Below are 22117 nucleotides of genomic sequence, written 5' to 3' on the forward strand. Positions count from 1 at the left end.
TACATATCATCTGCATCTTTAATCCCAGAAAAATCTTGCTGGAAAAAAAGTATTCTGTATGAGAAAAGAGTACTCTTTTTCTTGATAGCTAGAATATCTGCATAGTCATTAAACAAGTACCAATATACTTCATTGTTAGTGTATGTTACTATATCATTGATGCCTCAAAGGACATATGCTATACAAACAACTTCTGAACATTTCACATCAAAGCAATGCAACTTGATAATGAAATTTGTCCTTAAATTACTAAATTAAAAAAAAAAAAAAAAAAAGGTAAATTCCACTGTGATGAGAGGTGACTTCTTAATTTGTTTGGACATTTTTTCAGTCATAATGTTACACTGTTAGACTCCAAACAGATAAAGTGTGTTATTGAAATAAGCTGTCACTGAAAAATATTTAGTATGCCATTATATCAACATAATACTAGCTTACATTGATGGTAACAGCAACTTCATGAAAGAGAGAATAAGAGAAAAATCAGGGCAATCTATAACATTATCATTAAAGAATCTAACTCCTACATGCTTCAATTTACTTTTTTTGTTGTTGTTGTTGTTCCCTGTAGGTTGTGACCTCATCCCAGTCCAGTATCTCAGATGGGGTGATCCTGAACCAATTGCAGCAGTTGTTTTTGCGTGCCTGGGTCTGCTGGCAACCTTGTTTGTTACGGCTATATTCATAATGTACCGCGATACTCCAGTGGTCAAATCTTCCAGCCGAGAACTTTGCTACATCATTCTAGCTGGCATCTGCTTGGGTTACTTGTGCACTTTCTGTCTCATCGCAAAACCTCAACAGATTTACTGCTATCTTCAACGAATTGGCATCGGTCTCTCCCCAGCTATGAGTTATTCTGCTCTAGTAACTAAAACTAACCGCATTGCAAGAATCCTGGCTGGCAGCAAGAAGAAAATTTGTACAAAGAAACCTAGATTCATGAGTGCCTGTGCCCAACTTGTTATTGCATTTATCTTGATATGTATACAATTAGGCATAATTGTGGCCCTCTTTATAATGGAGCCACCTGATATAATGCATGATTACCCAAGCATCCGAGAGGTCTACTTGATTTGTAACACCACCAACTTGGGTGTTGTAACCCCCCTTGGATACAATGGATTATTAATTTTGAGTTGCACCTTTTATGCATTTAAGACAAGAAATGTCCCAGCTAATTTCAATGAAGCAAAGTATATTGCCTTTACAATGTATACCACCTGCATCATTTGGCTGGCTTTTGTGCCAATATATTTTGGAAGCAACTACAAGATAATCACCATGTGTTTCTCAGTGAGTCTGAGTGCCACGGTGGCCCTTGGTTGTATGTTTGTGCCCAAGGTCTACATCATCCTTGCTAAGCCTGAAAGGAACGTACGCAGCGCATTCACCACTTCGACTGTGGTCCGCATGCATGTAGGGGATGGAAAATCATCTTCGGCTGCGAGCCGCTCAAGCAGCCTGGTGAACCTGTGGAAAAGAAGGGGATCATCTGGTGAAACACTTAGGTAAAGTCTGCTAATGTGTGAGTGTGGGGAAGTTATTATGTTTTTCTGAGGGTTGAGTAATAATGCTGATAATGAAAGGACAGAGGGAGACATATTAATTCCCTTTGCCACTCCACTGGGAGAGGAAAAGTCCTCTTTCCCACATCTATAACAGTTACAGGTATGATTTAGTCAAAATGTTGTGCAAAAGTAGGATGCAGAGCAATGGACAAACAATCACAGAGATGGAAGCATTGGCTTTGTCAATTGTACGCTTCTTGCAGGAAGGGAAGCAAGATCTTAGGAGGGAGAAAAAAACAAGAAATATTACTAATTGCCTTGTCCTTAATGCACTCATTTGCAAGCTCTTACACTTGAATGAATTGCACAGTCACTGTATTTTTTCTCTAGTCACAGCAGGAATACAACAGAGTGGCTGCTAATGCTACAAAATCAAGGTGGAGTAGCCAGCACAAGTGGCATTGTGAGTGGCCACTCAGGCATTTGAGGATTTGTCTCATGTGACTCTTCTGTTATGCCTTTTCTATTACTTGATTTTCCTTTCTTCTGTTATCTCTCCCTGACTTCTTTCTCTTTGTCTTTACCTATCTTCTCTTCTTTACCTATCTTGATATCTTTTTCTATATTCATCTTCCTAACTCCATCAAAGTCAGTTGCTCACTGGCCCAACTTTTGCTACTTACTCTTCCTGCCATCAACCAGATACCCCCTTGTGAGCTATTTCTTTGTTTCTTTCCACAAAAACACGTGAATTCAGTGATCGTGATGACAGCTTGTATGTTCATTGCATAAAAATTACAGTCAGTGAACACCAAGGGGAAAGGAAAACTCTAAAGTGGAAATACAGTCCAGACTCATAGACAGACTGTGCAGGAGTGCATCCAAGCCAGTGATTCATTTGCATCTTTTGATCTCTTACACTTTTGATATGGGGGTGATGAGGGTGATTTGAGGTTATTTAGTTAATAGCATAAACACGGAATTCTGCCTGCATGAATGCAGAAGAAGTGCAGAAAAGAAATCTTATCATTCCTCAGCTCAATATGCCTCACCTAGAAGTGACAGGTAGCTATATTTCCCTCCTCACTGAAACACATGAATTTTATGATTGATAATATGAATATTTCTTGTCATGTCATTGTTCACACTGAAGTTTGCATGGAACAAGGGCAATCTGTAGTTCAATTTCTCTGTGACCCACAGTTTTGATTCAGGGGAGAATTTTGGTATTATTACCCAGAGGACGGGTTATATCAAAATGATTATTTGTTTCTGCCGGATTATTACTCATGATTCTCTTTCAGTGATTTTTAATTGATACAGAAATTGATGGGCTTTTACAAGATACCTTATACTTACTATCTGTGAACAGCATTATCTTTCAGTTCATTTCCGGGTAAAGGGTAGGATGCTGTTTCAAAATGATAAATCCTGTAATCCAGCTTTCAAAGGGACACGTACCTGAAATGTACCTCTCTACAGACTCTGTATGCTTGTGTGACCTGAGATGTTGAAGCTAGGAGCCCTGTAACCACTTCTGGGCTGGTAAAAGAGGCATTCTTCATAGTGTTCTCAACAGGATGACATTTTTCCTCTTTGAGATCAGTCTTATCTACCCTCATTTTAGTTTCAGAACTCATTTGACATCTCACAACTTTTTGCCTGGCAAGAAGAAATTACAGATAATGGGAGGATCTTGGTCTTTGGAACGATTTGTTTGACATGTGTTATGGTTCAGTTTTAAAAAACATTGCTCTAAAATATATTTTTTTTATTCTGAAGAGTATGGAGTGTCTTAAAGACCAGATGTATTTTCTTCTTTTTGAGGACTCTGTTTCCATTTCTTTATGCCTCAATGTGTAGAATACACCTGCTGAAGAGATTCATTAGTAAAACATAATAGGTTGTTGACAGTGACTTATTTTTCAGTAGCATTGAAAATAGCATTGAGAGCATCAGATACATTTGTGTAAGAATGAAGAAAGCAGCACAAAGCTGATATATTGGCATATTTAGCTAGATATAAAAAAACTAGAGCATTTTATCCGACACTTGGAGAAAAGCTTTCATGCCGCTAGCCTTACTTATCAACACTCAAAACTGCAACAAAATGCCTAAGCTAGTTAAACTGTGATGGTGCCAATGAACTTAACGGTGCTTAGCCAGTATATGCCTGAAGGATTTGGGTGTCCGACATCAAACTGATTCCATCAATTATGAGAAATTATCTAATCAATGTCTCTTTACTTACATGAAAGAAAATGAAACAGAGTCCTGGAATGTACTGAATAAATTTAAAATGCTGCTCAGGACTTCAGCTGTATCTGATATCATCTCCAAGAAAAAAAAAACAGAAAACCACTTTCAGCCTCACTTCTGCTTACTGTAGAGCGTGAGAAAATAGAATATTAAAAAACAGAATATTAAAAAAAATTGGCACAAAATAATATGTTTCACAGTATTATACAGTACAGTGTTCACAATCTTGTTTGGATAGCTTTTTCAAGTAAACACTGAAATGCTCAGAATCAAAGGAAATATGCAGTAGAGCTACATGGTATTATTTAAATAGCACAGTGGGGTTTTATTTAAGAGAGAATGAGTCACTGTTGAGTTTTAAAGAAACATGCTATTTAAATCAACAGTGCAGAAAGGAGCCCCTATCATTAGCATTTTACTTCTTGACACTAATTTATAACAGTGTAGAATTGCATCAAATCATTGTCAAACAGATAATGCCAAGTCTCCATTCAGAGCTTTCACATCAGCTGCAAGATGACAGATAACAACACTGTTTTTGCCTAAATAAAGCAGTACATCTGTTAGAGTCCTAAATGACTTTTTGCATGGGGTGCTCGTCAATTAAAAAAAAAAAAAAAGAAAAGAAAAAAGCTCAGACAAGCTGTGGCTGAGTGTTGGAATGTATCTTCACCAAAATATATTAAAGGGCAGAGTAAAGTTATTCATTAAAAACATTTCATGTAGGCTATTGTGAATCAGCCCTAGCCTACAAAATATATTCTACCAGTGTTTCAAAGTCAGGCATTGTTTCAAATTGGGCACCAATAGAAGCGGCACCACAAAGGAGCATGCTGAACACTACATAGCTGTAGTGAAAGGGTAGGTAATGACTGGACAAGGGGGTAGAGTTTTAAAATTTACAGATGAGATTTAAATTTGATGGCAGGGAGAAGTTTTTCACCGAGAGAGTGGTGAGGTACTGGAACAGGTAGTCCAAATTGGTTTTGAATGCTCCATCCCTGGAGGTGCTCAAGGCCAGGTTGGATGGGGCCCTGGTCAACCTGAGCTGGTGGATGGCAACTAGCCCATGGCATAGGATTGGAACTGAGTGACCTTTGAGTTCCCTTTCAGCGAAAGCCGTTCTATGATTGTATGATCCTATGGAAGCCACTGATCTCTGTAGAGAGGTGTCTGGACATTCTGCTTTTAGCTGTTTTACCTGTAATTTCATAGGGACTAGGAAGGCCATAAATAATTTGAGCAAAACTCCATTTTACTTTAAGGTACCAGGGATTGTTATCACATATGAAGCAGAACTCTTTTGGAAAAGTCTTAAATATGAGCTTTGTTTGTCCTCTTCTTATTCTCTAACTACTCTGTAAGATAAAGATGGTGCATTTCTGCTATGAGAGTAGATATTGTGCTATTCCTAGCCAGGGCTGCACACTAAAAGGTCTCATTCCATTTCCAATACCTTACTCCTAAATAACACACAATAATTTAACCATTGTAGGTGTTTATCTCTTTTGGAACATGTCTTTAAATGGCTCAAGCCAGGGACACTTCATTTTCCAAGCTTATAACGTCCCTTTAAGCACATGCATCTCTCTCAACCCACAAAAAGGCAAGTTTCCCTTTTATTATTAATTAAAATGCCCAAACACTCTGTCCCTCCCATGCTTGTGTAATAGTCCTTCCAATCTTACCAATGTTCTTTGCCCTACTCTTCAGCTTGCTCCAAAGTGCATGCAGTCCATGCTCCTGGTCTCCAGTTATCCCACTGCTGGGTATGAATGACACAGTGTTCCCTGCCCTTGGCTGCTGCTTCTCGCAGATCTCCAACCCACCTTCAGGGGCTTCTCTGTCACTTGAGCATTAAATTCTGAACTGCTCTGTCCTGTAACACAAGTGAAAGCCAATAGAAACCTGATGCTCTTTTGTAGATAAAGCCATGACCTGAATGCAGGCAGCAGAGCTGTTCTGGAAGAAGAGAAACCACCACTTTAAACCTGAGGTACGGCTCTCTGCTTGAAGATTATCATAGAATCATAAAATATTCCAAGTTAGAAGGGACCCATAAAGGTCATCAAGCCCAACTCCTGGCTCCACTCAGGACCACTCAAAAATCAGACCACATGTCTGGGAGTGTTGTCCAGATGATCCTTGAACACCAGCAGCTTGGGGCCATGCCCACTGCCCTGGCGAGTCTGTTCCACACCCACTGCCCTCTGACAAGGAGCCTTTTGCTGATACGCAACCTGAATTAGAGCTGTAGTTTGTATGCATCCCCATTTGTTTATGTTTGCAGTGAGACTGACAGGTCAAAGAAAGAAATTAAGGAGCTGCTGGATTTTTTTAATTGCTAGTTGACAGTTGTACCTGTGAGTTTCCTGTCTCCCATGCGGAAAAAGCAATGAGCAAGGCAGACTTTCCCACTGGACTGGATTCAGCCTCAGACCACCAGTTGTTATAATTGGTATTTACATCAGAATGTCCCAAACTGTGCCATAATGAAGCATTCTGGAAACAGGTGTTTACCATCGTGCTATGCACTTTGTTTTCTGCAGGGAGTGACTGTTTTTTTCCTCCTTACCTCTTCTCACTTTTTTTTTACCTGTTGTGGCTGCTATATCTGTTTTGTTACAATTTAAACAGGATATATTTCGATCCAAAAATAAAACAAATATCCTTGAATTAACTTAGAAACTACAATTCATGGTTTAAAAATATTGCAGTTAAAATACTATATTGCACATCAACATATTTTATCTCAGCATCAAAATCTCAAAGTGATTTTTTATTTCTGAAGCCTGAATTGAAATTTCTCAAATAGAGGTAAAAATTAACAAAAATTTCAGGCTTGAGCTAACTTGAGAAGCGATCTTAGCTGTCACAGAAACATCTGAAAGGTCCAACTATTACATTTAAAAATGAGGAAAACCCTGAGAAGGGACCCAGCCAAAAATGTCTAGGAATAAACTTCTGCTCTATATGTATGCTCTATACGTGTCCTTTATTGGTTTTCTTAGGAGCCAAGGGATTCAAAGATACAGTCCATACAGTTTCCACGGCCCAGGAGGCAATTGCTGACTGTTTGAGGGACATATCTGCAAGTCATAGAATCGTAAAATCATTAAGGTTGGAAAAGACTACTAAGATCATTTAGTCCAACCATCAACCCATAAATGGATAGACTGAAGTCATAGACATCAAGTTGTAAACAAATGCTATTATAATATGCGTATGGATAACAGTATGAGGAATTCTGGCATAAATATGAAAGATTATGCCTCAAGAAGATAAGCATTCTGAGTAATGAAACAAAGTGGTTATTTGACATGGAGCAAATAGTGCTGTAAAGAAGGCAGGGTTGTACCAGGAGGCCTACCAGCCTGAGACAGCAGTGTAGAAGAAAGATGGGGGGAGTTTGCTGAAAGCTGGAGCTGGCTGGCATTTAAGTTTGCTGTCATTGAGAAAGATACTGATTGTGAGTTCCTGCCGCTGCATATTCTATGCGGACACATTTCTTACAGTGCAGGTGCCAATTTTGTCTTCATTTATATGCAGCATGAGCCATTTCTTTTATACATTTTGAATAATGATAGAAAGAATGCCACAGTTTTTCTCCAAACTCATATGAGAAACTTTTTACTTACCGTGCTTCAGCAGAATAGGGGTTATGGGTTCATGCTCAACAATGTTCACAGCCAAATTGCTGGATGCAGTGATACTTAGTGCAAGTAGTGCAAGTGGTTGCACTGGTTAATTCTGCAACTTTGGAGTATAGCAGAGGTGATAACCTCATGATGTTGAACTCATGACAGGTATACCACTGCTCATAGCAAGCTGTACTAGCAGTCTGTCAGTTAGGCCAGGATGGATTGCTTCCCTCTTGAAGCCCAGTGGAGCCATTCTGGCTTGTATAAAACAACTGATCAGAAAAGGCAGGAAGTTATTTTCCAGCCTGGTGGAAAGAACAATGATTATCTATGTCAGATAATGACCAGCCTGGGTCTCTTTTGTCTTGTAAGTGTAACATCCATCAAATTTTTATACTAACTTTACAGTAAAAGAGTTTTACAGTTCTCATTTTATCTCACTGAAACAAAACAAACAAACAAACAAACAAAATTTTAAGTGGAGAGAGGCAGTGATGTTATTTGAAATCTTGAAGTTTTATAGAATAGGCACATCATTTCTTGAATACTTAATTAATTATATTAGCTCTTGGGGGATGGGGTACATCTAAATAGGGGACTGTTAAACAGTGATTTAGGAGAACTCATGCTTAAGAAGTTGCATTATAAATATGGCATGCACCATCTCTGAACTTTAAAAGTAACCAGCATTTAGCCATTGCTCATCTCAGCATCATAAATATCAGTAGAAGGTGGAAAGTAAAAGTCCTACACAAAGAGGGAAGCAAAGATTACCATAACACAAAAGAAGTCACTGAGAGATTATCATGTACCAAAAAAATCCCCCCATTATTAACAATTAACTTCTACAGATGTTGTTTCAAAGGGACCATGAAAAACAAATTGCACAGAAGTGTTTGGATGACTTTGTACTATAAAATGGCAGAAAAAAAAAAGTGGAGGGGTAAATCTCTTACATGATGTAATGCCATTAGAGAAGGTAACAATTGAGATGAGCTGAATGTCTGGCTCAAAGAGAACTTTCCTTATTCAAAAATATAACAAAAGTGATACAAGATATAAGTTGTTTGCTTCATGGCCTTGCCAAAAAAGAATTTTGATGCATGCAGGAAAAAGTCTTTGATTCTTCAGAGGAAGTCCCTTTGACTGATTAGTCTGCATTTATTAACTAACCAGTTCCCAAGGGAAACATTCTGAGCTATTTTAACCTAATATGCTACAAAATGTAGATTGTGAGATTACTGAATTGTTTAAGTCCTTCATTTTTCTCTGGATAATCTGCTCCTGGTGTTTTTTCAGACAAGCTTGATGCTGTGATTAATTAAACTTCAAATATTGTGAAATGACTGAAGAATATTTAATGTAACTCAGTGAAAGTTCCTAGGTATGAAAGATTTTGATGAATTGTTGCAAAAAACATTCCCTCTGTACAATGAATTTATATTCTTGACTGCCCTGATCACAATGAATTTTAATATGTGTGCAGTGTTAGTGTTGTTGTTTTGAATTTTTCCCCTCAAATTTAATTAAAATACTGATTGATTGATATAAACTGTTTGGCTGCATTGACTGAGATCATGTATTCAAGCTTAATTTTTTGATTTATTTATATGAGTAAGACAGTGTCTCCATCATTTTGAATCAAATTCTATAGCTGAACTGTTCAATCAAATTTACACTGTAAACAGTTCCCTGTCTACTCTAGCCCAAATATGCTCTAGATGGAAAAAATGCAACCTTGTTAGTGTAAAACATTAAAAAAAAAAAAAAAAAGAGGAAAAATAATGATGGGACAAGCAGTTTGGTTGTAGATTTTACTATTTTTTAACAGTAGTGTCTATCCTTTTTACCTTGATTTTCATTTTCCAACCTCTCTCCTGAAATTCCTGTGACAAATAAATGACACCACATAGTGTATCAGTATTTCCTTTACCCATCACACTAAAAGTGTCCAGACAAGCCATTCAAATGTTCTTATGTCAATTTTGTATGCATATACACGTGTTCCGCTGTCTATACACAATAGGATGTAAATCCTGTTGCAGACTACCATCTGGTCAGAGAAGAGGTTTTTCTACCAAACCAACTTTTGCTTCTTTCCAGAGCATACTTTGATATGAACTGGCATTGTATTTAATATGACAAGTCTAGAATTAAATGTGGAGGTTGGCAACCCTGCCTGTGGTGGGGGGGATTGGAGCTTGATGATCCTTGAGGTCCATTCCAATCCAAGCCCTTTTATGTTTCTATGACAAGAAGACTAGGACATCTAGTCTCCTTCCAAGGTCTAGACAAGACATGAGCTAATCTACTCCTATGTAAATGCCTGTATGAATTATAATATAGCCAGGGGTCTGCTAAAACATGTAAAACCAACAACGCCTTTACTTTGTTGTAGTTTTGGTCACAGCATTACATGATGCAGTAGTTATCCAAAATGCTGGCAGTTTAGGACTTAGGACACAATTATACATTGCCAAAAAATTAAATCATTTTACAGTCCACAATTCAATAATGAAGTAGCAGAAAAGGAACGGTTCAAAATCTAATAAATATCCAGATGCAAAGATGCAAAGCATTAGGAAAATAACTACAGATGACATATGGAATACAGAGGATAGCATCAGAAAAGAGAAGCCTCTTTCTTATAAGTCAACAAATTAGAAAAATGTCACGTTGAAATCAAAGCCAAGTCAAGACACAGCCCCATCCATCCATTTTACAAACCTAAAGAAGTTTTTAACATTTATAACGCTTCAGAGCAAATGAAGTGTAACTTTCCTTTTCAGTATAATAAATGAAGTAATGAATGAAGTAATGAATAAAGTAGTAAGACCTTCCGTTGGCATCTGTAGTTACATAAACCTGCAAAAGAAAGAACAGAAATTCAAAATAGTGAATAAGCAGGGCAGAACCACATTTTGTGCAAACAAGATGGTAACATACAAAAACCTTGCAGCAGTCTTTGCATCATGCCCCTTTTGGAAAAAGGTAGATGAACATACTGGCAATACTGTGCTATGCGTCTATTCTTCTTCCCTTGATACAGTATAATACTTCGTATATCATGCTATCAAGAATGTAATTTTAATCCACCAGTCGTGGTTGCATATGATTGCTTAATTAGAATAAGATGTTAAAAAAAAACATCTTGAAGAGAAGAAAAATTAAAAAAAAAAAAAAAGACTGCAGAAATTAATTATGCATTTGGCTTTAAAGGGATTTGTTTGATGGAATTTTGCTATTAAGCAAACAATGTTTATACGCTGATTTTTAAAAAAGAAACAATTCTAAATTTCCATACTTAATGATATATAATTTGACAATGATATAAATGGAAAAAATATCCATAACTAGCTGAGACCTCTTTAAAAGTATTCAGAGCAATGGAATGCTATATCAAAATAGAATGACCAGCCTTGTATAACTAACTGATTTTCAAAATGCAATATATTTGCAGTTCAGAACAGTCTCTGCAGTAACAGTGCTAAATGTTCCTCATAGTCCATTCTTTATCCATTTATGCAGAAATCTTCATACACATATTGCCTTATTTAGTCTAAAGGTCAGCCCCAACACTGCTCGTATGAAATGCAAAGTATTCATCATTTCTCAATATCAAGACCAAGTAATTGTGTGGGTGAAAAATTCTATTTGCACATAAAATTTGACATAAATGGGTCTGGAAAGGTGGTCAGCTTTGAAACACTCAGCTGTCTGAGTGTTACAACTGTACAAGTTCCAAACGTAAGCACGTGGAAAAGATAAGTTCCAAGATAAGCACGTTGAGTAAAAGCAATGGAGAGCAGAGATGATATTTCATCAATGTACTATAAAGCTTTCTGAATCCCCTCTCCTCTCCTTTCCTCCTCTTTCCTCTGCTGTCCTCCATTAAATACCCTTTTCAGAGATTTATTTATTTTCGTTTCAAAATGGAGAAAATTAGAACATTGAAATTGAACCCATGGATGCTTCCTGCTTTGATTACTGCTAACTTACAGGGAAATGCATAATTCGGGAATAATATCAGATATCTAATACTGCATTCAGTATCCCAAGCCAAAAACTGGAATCTTATTAACTCAGAAGGCTCTTAGGAATTAGTCAGTACAATGCTGAATTTATGTCCCCAGGATTAGCCTTTGTTCTACAGTCAGATTTTTCTCAATATTCTCTGTCCTGTTAAGTGTTCTCATGGAAATGTCATTTTCAGTGCTCCTGCAAGGTACCAAGGTACAGTTTTGTGAAGATACTACTCTTACCTTGCAGTAGAATCCTGTTCATCAAAGCTACTCCTTTCAGATCTGAGCAGTACCAAGTAACAATTGGTACTCAATAAATAATTAAATTTCTGCATATCAGTGTGAGGTTGCATTTGAATTACTGAGTACCGAACTGATGACACATCTCCATCTCCTACACAACAAACCATAATTTGCTTGGCATTGCATTCAAAAATCAAAGAAATCCTAAGATATATGTTATTTAGTTTAACTTCTTAGTTTTTACTGAAAAAAAAAACCAACAACAAAAAACTTTATCAGTGTAGTGTAGATATTTTACTACCACTCACATTCTACATAGACTAGACTACTTTTTCAATGATTTGGTTAAGTCTTTGACCAAACTATACAGAAATTTAAGATGTGGCACTTCTTTCAGGTCTCGTCCACCAACTTCCTCTAGTTAGGTTATGTACCACTTTATGAAATGGATCCTTTCCAAGACCCTTTCAAAGGATATGAGAGGAGAGCAGGTGTGGAGGCAACGTGACCACACCTGGGTTTCAGCCTATTGTCACTTCAGAACCACCAGGATGCCAGCACCACGCTCTACAGTGAAGACATAATATGAAAAGGCCGTATCTGAAGAGTATCGGCACTTGTGTGTAGAGGAGCCCACAACATCAGTGGAGGGGAAATGAAAAACAAGGATTTACAAATGAAGAGATCTAAAACTGATGTCTAAAGTATTGTAATGGATTGTTATTGGTGTCATTAAGAGTGATTCTGTCCTTATTCCTTGATAGAATCCACTAATTTTGGTCGATGAAAAGTACTTTCATAGAAGCTGAAGGCAACAAGAAAAAGATGTAATAATTCCTGAAATCTAAGCAGTTGTGTTGGTGTTTTCTGCTGGTATAGGAAAAGCCCCGTACGGACATGGTTTCTCCCAGCCCAGGAATGAATCAGCCTACAGCTCCTTACCCACAGATGCTAAAATAATAAATGAATAAAAAAAAACAAAGCCTGGAAAATAAACTCAGAACTTTTCAAAGCCTTCAACAGAATTTAGTTACACTGGCTCTTACATTACATATGCACTTTAGTCACACTGTGTGCTGATGCATAGTTTTCTCTCTTTTTTCCAACCAATACACAGTCACGGAACTGATTGTAAGGAAAGAAATCTGTTTGTTTTATGCCTCCTCCATTCGTTATGTGAAAAGCAAAATTATTGTCATCTTAACATTTTTTATGGTAACTGAAAATAAAAGTTTAAGGGTTGGTTGGTTTTTGTTGCTGTTGTTGCTGTTAGCTTGTTTTTAATATTTTCTTGTCATATTAAATAATTTATAGCTATCCTCTGTTTTAACAGCAAAGAGAATGAAAAGTGTCTTGACTTTTTTGAAATACAAGACATTTTGAGGTAAATCATAACCTTTACCTATTCTGAATCCTGAAAACCTTTTTTTTATGCTGAACCCTTTGCCTTTCCAGCCTGGTTACACTAAGAACCCTGCACAGGTTAGATACATGTTCCACAGTAGGAGGGTTTATTAAAGCTTCGTCACTCTTGTCATAATTACAGGGATATTTAGCACTGAATAAATAGCCATGGAGTAGTTACATGGAGTAGTTACTACTAGGGCAGTCTAGGAGCAGCATGCTTTTTCTAATGGCAAAACTTGAAAGGTTCATAGCAATCTCTCTGAGATCTTTTCTGCTGACTTGCAGGGCAGTGAAATGTATAGTGATGGCTAGGGAATGGGGCATTTTCTTTATCTGTGTCACACACATCCTATCCAAGGGTTCTTCAGAACAAAGTTGCCAAGTCAACTTTACCTCTTTCTTTTCTTCTGATGGCTACTTTTTGGATTTCAACTTATTGTGAGCATTTAGGATGTCCAAATTCCTTCTCTTAGTCTTTTTCTCCTTCTGTCTTCTTGGGTACAAAGTGTCTTTTCAGGTCATCAGATTTAAAAGTAACTGTTTTCTCTCTAAACTCTACATTCTTTGACATCTAACACCTCCATACCAGCTTTATCTCATTTTCTTTCCTGTGAAATTTCCCCACATTCTTCTTTCTTTTCTCATTCTCTCTTGCTACCCCAACTAAACTTGTATGATCCAGTTTGATTTCCTTTGTATTTTTCAGAGAATTTATCTACTCTGTAAGTCCCTCTGCTTTTTCCTCTGCCCTAGGAATCAACTTGCATTTAATACATATTTGTCCTGCGTGAGCTTCATGCCTGTTTGGGAACATGGCACATACCGCCCTCTGGATTGACTTAAAAGCTTTGGTAGCCAGTCTGCAAAGCTCCCGTTGTTCCTTCTTTCAGTAAGGCTATAATTCGTACATGAAAAGAGTCCTATGCACTGAGCACATCTCATTTTACTGTCTCCAGTTCACTCTAAGGTTCACTAAGCTTCTTCCTCAGTTATTTATACAACTGCACTACCTCTGAGGATCTACTACAACTACATCCAAAGTTACACCTTACTTTGTGTTCACTCAAGTTATTTCTCTTTTGCAGGGTTGTTGTCTTCGAGGCATATTTTTCTATCTTGTTCAGGTTAAAGGACAAGCAATAAACAATCCATTTAGTCTGTCATGCAGTGTTAAAATAAACAGATTTCTCCTACAGAATTTTGTTAAATATCAATGATGCATCTTAGAGTACATAGGAATGGAATATCACAAGCAAGCATGTGAGAAATGATCTGCTGCAGGCATTTTGCGCAAATTTTATTCAAGCATTTGAATAGATATTTCAACACGCAGACAGGAATTTGCACAATTAGGGCATAAGTCATCACTGGGAAGAGAGCCAGCATAAGACCTCTGCAAAGCTCACATCCCACATAAGTGTTTAGAGGTGACCAGGCCTTATCCTGATATCCTGTCAGGGGATTAGTTAAATCCTCAAGTAATAAACTGTTTATCCAAGTAATTTTTTATCCAAGTTCCAGGTATGGTATTTAAGACATTCACAGTACTGCACTGGGCTCTAGCATTGGGATTACTTCCACTTGACTTCATGTTTACATCCCCACAATTCATTTTTATTGTGAATGGAGAGAAAAGGGCCCTTTCAAGACATGAACAGTGAGCTCAACCAAATTTTACTGAAGTGGCTAACAATGTTGGTGCTTGCTTTGGCAAGCTGAGGAACAAGTCAAGTGTTACAGATGTGGAGTATCAGAGAAAGAGATGAAGGATTGAGAACATGACCACCAGCTGGTTTCTCACTGCTCCTTAATTATAGTGTTGTTTGGCTTAAACTGTTTGGCCGTCACATTTTGGTCTTACTCCCCAAATCGTTAAAGGTTACTGTGTTATTTATTCTACTTGTATATATATGACTAAATGGTGAGCACCTCTCCTGCATAGCACTGTTTGCTTGAGCATAGTCCTGCGGTTTTATGCCGCTACTCCACTGCTCCCACAGCTGCTTTGCACTGTACCCCACCGCTGCCACAGTAACTTTCATGTGCATGGCCCTTTGCACAGCAGCTGTCAGAGAAAGCTGAGCACACAATCACTTCTTTCTGTTTGCTCCTGTTGTTGTCGTGATTTATTAGGTACAAAGGCAGGAGACTGGCCCCGCACAAGTCGGAAATAGAGTGTTTCACCCCAAAAGGGAGTATGGGGAATGGTGGGAGAGCTACAATGACCAGGTAAGCCAATGGCAAGTGGCCTTAGGTCAGTGTGATATGTCTGTGAACAAGAGGAGCAGTCCTGGGGCAATGCCAGCCCAGATCCTCTCTGTAATTCCTGTGCATCCCATGTAGTATGTCTAGAAAAAGATATATCTCTAAAATAAAACACATGGCCACTGCTGATTTCTGTGTTTCATCTAACTGCAAAAAAGCAAAAAACCAAAAACCAAAAAACAAACAAAAAACCTTCACTGTGTTCATTTGAGTGATGCAAACCACATGTCCTGTGTGATGTTGTCATAATATGGTGCTTTGGGGAGAAGAAACTTTACACCTGACATTAACCCAGTAGGGCAGGGAAGGAGAGACAGCACTCAAACACTGAGTGAGCAGCTCCACAGCTCGTTGGGAATGGAGGCTACCTTATGTGTCTAATCAAAACACTGTATAAAAATAGGGGGAAAAAAAAAGAAAAAAGAAAAGAAAAGAAAGAAATGAAAACATTCCAATATGAAATCATTGGTTCTTCTCAGTCAAAATGTCTTGTGGAAAAGTGTTAAATTTCACAGCAGTTTTAAGGAAAGGTTTCAAAATCATTTTAAATAGAGCTCAGACCATTGTTTAGAACTTTCTCCATTGAATCTAGTTTAGATATTTCTTTTTGTTTCAGACATTATATATTGCATAACATGTATCAATGTTATGGTTTTAACTAGTATTGTGTACTACCTTTCTAAGTGTTCCTGGGATTAACTGTCTTAATAAAGACTGTTTTTTGGGGTTTAGGTTTTCAGAATGAGATATTTCAAACGGCTCATTTTAATTCTGTGAAATATTTGAATATTTCAATTGTTCATCTCATTTTGAATCCAATCAGATTTCCAAATGCTGGGTTCTCCCATAGGACAGAAAATACATTTATCCATGAATAAGCCCCATGTACCATAGTTGGTTAAAAATCTAAGAGTGTAATTACTCTTAATAAGCATTTTAGAGTGTTGCACTCTACTGCAAGTTAGAAACATTTGCTTTACTGTTTATTAAAAGATCTTTATTATCCCCTGTAAGTTTCTTGTAAATGCAGCCGTAGAGCACAACATGACCAAATTGCACCTTTACTTTCCCCCAGTGTTGTATCACAGGTGGATTTTATCACTGCAGGAGGGCGTTCAGTGAAACACTCACACTGTGTTATGTCCCCTTTGGGTAGTGAAATCCACTCATGTACAAGAGGCTTTCAGCTATAATGCTGCTGAGCACACACCTGGGGGACTCTGCCACTTAGGTGACATCAGGAATACTTGTTGCTGAGTGGTGCACCAAATGTATACACACCTGTTACTTTTTTGTCAGCCAGGATTCTGTTTCTTGTCTGTGTGATGTCCAAATTTTTATCTTTTTCCTACATTCCATTGCCTTTGGTGATAATTATTCTTCCTTTTCAAGCTATCTGGAGTTGCTATATAAGAGAATTTTGAAGAGCAGAAAAGTACATGTAAATGTCAAACAGCTGTATGTCGTTGTACAGTATTCAGCTCTGTTTTGCCGAGCCATATATATACACTTGAAAAACTTCTTTTTTATATTTTGTATCTTCACAGTGAAGAATCTGTTTGCATTCCAGAATGTAATCGATCTGAGTCAAGTAGAGATGAGAAAGAGGTTCCTGTTAAAGAGGATGCCCTAACAGGCAAAAAGGCTGGAAACTGTGTCAGTCTAATAGTGCCACAGCAAGACTGTCAGCTGCAAGACCTACTCAAACAGTTAAGAACACCTGCTGCTTCACAGAGAGTGCAATTATTTGATGGCTGTGTTTTGTTGTCTCCAGCCACAGTGTCCTGGCCAGTGGTCCTGTCCTATTTTGTAAGCTATAAGCAGAGTTGTCATTGCATAGCCTGGGAACTTCCCAGGAAGCAGAGATGTTGCAGGAAGGGAAGTAGGTGCTGTTCTTCTGTCTGTGTCTGTAAGTACCAGGCCAGTGTTGGACATCACTGTGATGAAGTGCAGATGGGAAAAGACAGATGCAGCCATCTGACAACATATTTGAAGTCCCTTCCTACCCAATCCATTCCATGATATGGAAAATGAAAAGATCATGTCATCTTTTCTCACTTGTACTGTAAAACCAAAAAGAAACTCCCATGATGCTGAGTAAATTCCAATTAGCTTAGAGAGGGCTGTAGGGCTTCAACTGGACAAGATTTTTCAGCTCTCATGCTCAGTCCCTAATGCAATATTATTTTGGTGTTCCAACCTTAGTGTGGATATTTTTCACGTTGCGGTCTAATGATGCCTATACAGATGTCTTATAAATAGCTAGGAATTTTTTCAAGACGAGAAGTAACAAAACACAGTAAATGGATATACAGTGTGATGCTTTGAAAGGCAGTTTCTGATTAACAGAAGTTACTGCATCCTACGTCACTGGTGAGCATTGTTCAGGTATATAAGATAAGATCTATTACAAAATTGGATGTTTTATGAGGCTTTCTCAAAACAGATATCACGTTATTGTATTCACATTTTTTGTTTAATTAAATGCAACAAGTAAGAAACAGCTTTATTCATGAGTAAGTTTTCTGCTTACAAGTCTCTTATGATTAAGTACACTTGTAATTATTTATCAGGTGTGCCAAACACCTGAAGTTTCTCCAACCTGCTTTCCAGAAGACAGAATCCAAATCGATCCTTGCCTCCTTGTCTCTGGATTTATAACTGGGAGAATTAAATCTTTCTTTCCTTTTCTTCCCTTTTTCCTCTTTTTTTTTTTTTAACTTGCTTCTTTTTTGCACTACTTATACTTTTGATTTGGGGGTTAGTAGTAAGCTGACATTTCATGTTTTTCCCCATTTCAGTTTTGTACCTTTTGGAAATTGTCACAGAATCCCGGAAGTATTTCCTTCAGATACCAACACTTCAATTCCCCCCATTCTAGCCAGGCACTGATGAAAGCTGTCAGTGTTGGTTTCACTGGTGGCTGTGCTAGGGGTTTGTTGGCAAAGTTTCTGTCTGACAGCAGTCCCTTTCATCCTCATAGATCAAAGTCATTCTTGCAGATGCCAGCTGTGATTTCCATAGGGTAAGGAGATGATAACTGATTACAGTCCAGAGAGTAATGTTAGTAAATGCCCTTGCTGTTGTTAATAGAAAAGCAATTGCTTTTGTTTGCAGCATAATTGCAAAAGATGTTTACTTATGGAACTCAGATCAGGACAAAGTGAGTCTTCAACCTGCATCATTCCTCCTTTGTGTTTCACTATTATTTGTCTCCAGAGAACAAATAGTATGGGAATAACTTAAGCTAAATTATCTGAGTGATATTTCTGTGTGGAAGAACTGGCTTACACCCAGGGAAACAACTGTACAGGCATGTAGAGATTTCTTCTAAAGCTATTTAAAATAAGAAGAAAGGAAACACTATAGATCGCTATAGTGTTAGAACAGAACTAGTTTAGCCACCTTACATTTCTGCACTCAGTTTCAGCCATTTATCCTCCTTTCTTTGGGAGTTAGACTAGATGCCCTTTAAAGGTCCTTCCAACTCAACCCATTCCAGCTCAGTGCCAGGTTGAATGGGCAGCCTGAACTGGTGGGCAGCAACGAGCCCACAGCAGGGCGTTGGAACCGGATGGGCTTTAAGGTCCCTTTCAATCCAAACCATTCTAAGATTCCATCAAATCCCTCTTAGGCAAAGTAATTGTATCACTGAGTCATTAATAAGATTTCATCAGAGAACTCGAAAAGGACTATGGCTTCTTACTACAAGTATTTATTTCCAATGACAAGACTTCTCCTTGCCAGAAAGCTGCATGGACTAAGTACAGAAGTTTATCCTCCTTATCTCTGCCAGCTGCTTCTGCAGAAATATCATAAAATAATATTATCCTTAATAAACCATCTTGCTCTGCACCATGCTGAAGTTACACCTTTTCTACCTCACCTTCATAAAAAACAAGACATTGCTTCAAGTTGAAATGCAACACTCCACTTAAGCCATTGAAATATCTAAGCACAACTTTGTTAGCAAATCTAGCTCAAAAAAATTAGACCAATTAGTGTTCTGAAACATGAACTTTCACCTTTGAACTTATAAGGTAAATAATTTTAACTAATTACTTATCGTATTCATGTCAGCATAGGTTCCATTCTGGTCGTACAGGTTTCCACCAGGTTTTTGACCAGTATCTTTTGACCAGCTCTATCTATTCAAATCTGGAATCGGATACTAACATTTCTTATACAGCAGAGAACTTCCCTTATATTTTTGTTTTAAACTCTGTTGATCCCCTTCCTATTCCAGTTTCCGCTGGTGGAAAATCTGTAGGTATGCTTTCTAAGCTCACTTGGACAATACTAAATTTCATAACTGATTTGGCTTATTTAAACTTATTTACAAGAGAATAAGTGACTTATTTTCAAATTACATATGGTTTCAGTAGCTATCCAAATGCCACTCACTGGGAACTCTTCATCAGAATCAATCTTAGCAGCTTCAGGTAATAAATAAGAATGGCACACTTGTTAGAGCATCAGGGTTTTCAGCTGCTGTGACTGTCAGTTCCTCTTTCTGATGCACATTCCTGGAGGCATTCAAGGCCAGGCTGGATGTGGCTCTGGGCAGCCTGGTCTGCTGGTTGGCAACCCTGCACATAGCAGGGGGGTTGAAACTAGATGATCATTGTGGTACATTTCAACCCAGGCCATTCTATGATTCTGTGATTCCTTTCTTCTGCATTTTGAAGGCGTTGAAAAAATGCAGTTGCTGTAAAGGCAGCTGGCTAAGAAACTCTGGTAGCAGAGCTATGCACAGTCTCACAGACAGCCATATCACAGGGCAATAAATCTGAAACAAAATTTAAAAACAAAGGAAAAAGTAATCTATTCTAGATGGATCGGAAAATAATAATAAGAAAAAAAAATAAACAAATATATAAAGGGGGGAGCATTTTTCTTACCACCTCAGGGGCTAAGAAGCAGTTAGTATCCCTTATGAATACAGAACAGAGCCCTAAAACTTAAATGACTATAAAAGGAGGGGAGGAAATGAGGAAGAGTACTAATTGTTATTCTGTCAGCATTGTACAACTACAGAGGAAGTATTTGAAATATTCGAAGGCTCTCATTTATACCACTTTCCTTTCTTCTACATGCTATATAGTGGTAGGTCTGGCAGGCTGGAAAAAAAAGCTTAGCTGCCAAAATCAATGCAGCTTTTAGTCAAGAGACAGGAAAAATAATGACTATGTCTAGTTCTGAGGAAATCCCTCTTTTACATAAAACAGCCTAATTAACCTATTGTGAAGGCAATGAAAAAATATGCCATGCAAAAGGTATTACATTATATATATATATAGCCAACGTTTTGGTTTGGAAATTGTATAACTGATTGGAGTTTGCTTATCCCCAGTTTTGTCCTCTGCTCTGCTCCAGGACTGCGCCAACAGGAAGGACAGAGCAGAGAAACACAGCCTGTATTCAGCCAGACTTAGCAGTAGAATTCTTTTGTGAGCATGAGAGTGTAATTCTGCTGTTTTCAGCTGAGGGAGATAAAATCTGTTTACAAGAAAACTCTAAATATTTACTGATATATAATTTCCCATCTCTCAAAGGGACATGGAACAGCTGGTCATAATAAATGTAAACAATTGGTTGTGATATTCCATTAGTAGGCATCATAGTCAATGTCCCTAATGTACTTTTATATCTCTGTTTTTAACTTGTGTGCGCAGCAATGGTTTCCAGTTGACAGAGTAACAGCATGCAGCTAGAGCAGGATCTTAAAGCACTGCCCCTGAAATTTACCCCTAACCCAGCCAATATGTGAAGACAAATGATGCTCCTTTCACACAGCTGATAAATTATCACATGCCTTACTTGGGTGCTGATTTTGTAATAAATAGTTTAGCATGATGAATGGGATAATACATTTATAATTCCAACTATTGTTGGGCAAACTGATGGAATTTTTACCACTGCGTTCAATTTTTTCAATTTTTATTGATAAATTGCTGCTTGCTTCTTATTTAGGTTTTGTTGTTGTTGTTGTTGTTTTTGTTTTAATATCAAGGAATTTGCAATGAGTAATGGTCAAATCTTTCAGGCTTTTGTCCGAAATTTACATCAAACAGCCTCTGGATCTCCTTTAGGGCTCCAGGCTCTCTTTTAGAGCCACACAAATAGCTTGATTACATTTGGGCACAGCACAAAGACAGTAAATGTGTGCATCAGTCAAGATTGTCCCAAAATCAAACTGGGACATTGAATATGTAACCGTTAGCTGGATGCATCCCTAAATGTCACCCTTTTCCCCTCCCCAGGCTCCTCAGACTCATATTACACTTCCTCCACAGTTCTCCACATAAGGGAGGGAGGAAGGTGTTCCTTTCACAACCTCTTACAATCCGACTTTCAGGTAACTGAAAATGCTTACATGCCTTTAGTGCTCATGAGCACACCTAAAGCCATAGGGTTTGAACTTCCTTACTGAGCCACTCTCTGAACTTCGGAGAAGTGCTAGAATATTCTGCTTGTGGGAAGTGGTGCACAGCCAGGCACAGCTTTCTTTGAGCAAGTGTTTCTATCACCACCTTCTCCATGTTAATAGAATTTACTTTGTCCCTATGGCAGACAGGTCTGTCACAAACCCCTCTGAGCTCTGAGCTCTGAGCTCAGCAGGAGAAGAGGCCCCACCAAGTAGAACACCCAGGACCGGAACTAGGCTCTCTTCTTCTGCTAGGTCAAGGTAAGAGGGCCAGATGACCCAGCCTCCTGGTCCAGATCACTCTCTGCAGGATCTGAGGGGAAGTTCCATCATCGTCATACC

The 22117-nt window shown here is 38.1% G+C and overlaps 1 protein-coding gene and 1 long non-coding RNA gene across 5 annotated transcripts in view; one reads left to right on the forward strand and one right to left on the reverse strand.

Moving 5' to 3' along the window:
• The window catches only part of GRM5 (glutamate receptor, metabotropic 5), a 254953-nt gene that overhangs the window by 223783 nt on the left and 9053 nt on the right, over positions 1 to 22117 (forward strand). For 2 of the 4 annotated variants that reach the window (XM_015279791.4, NM_204138.2), the window contains 3 exons: positions 572 to 1511; positions 15217 to 15312; positions 16896 to 17057. In XM_015279791.4, the coding sequence (XP_015135277.1) occupies positions 572 to 1511; positions 15217 to 15312; positions 16896 to 17057 (1198 nt within the window). The remainder of the gene's footprint in view (positions 1 to 571; positions 1512 to 15216; positions 15313 to 16895; positions 17058 to 22117) is intronic. The other 2 variants (NM_001397865.1, NM_001397866.1) reach the window with 2 other exon arrangements.
• Positions 1 to 22117, reverse strand: part of LOC121107450 — a 24203-nt gene continuing 2086 nt past the window's right edge. The window contains exons 2-3 of the long non-coding RNA XR_005841618.1: positions 3763 to 10276; positions 1 to 1473 (exon numbers count right to left, since the gene is read on the reverse strand). This is a non-coding gene — a long non-coding RNA (uncharacterized LOC121107450). The remainder of the gene's footprint in view (positions 1474 to 3762; positions 10277 to 22117) is intronic.

This window comes from Gallus gallus, chromosome 1 (genome assembly GCF_016699485.2).
Source record: "Gallus gallus isolate bGalGal1 chromosome 1, bGalGal1.mat.broiler.GRCg7b, whole genome shotgun sequence".
NCBI classification, from domain to species: domain Eukaryota; kingdom Metazoa; phylum Chordata; class Aves; order Galliformes; family Phasianidae; genus Gallus; species Gallus gallus.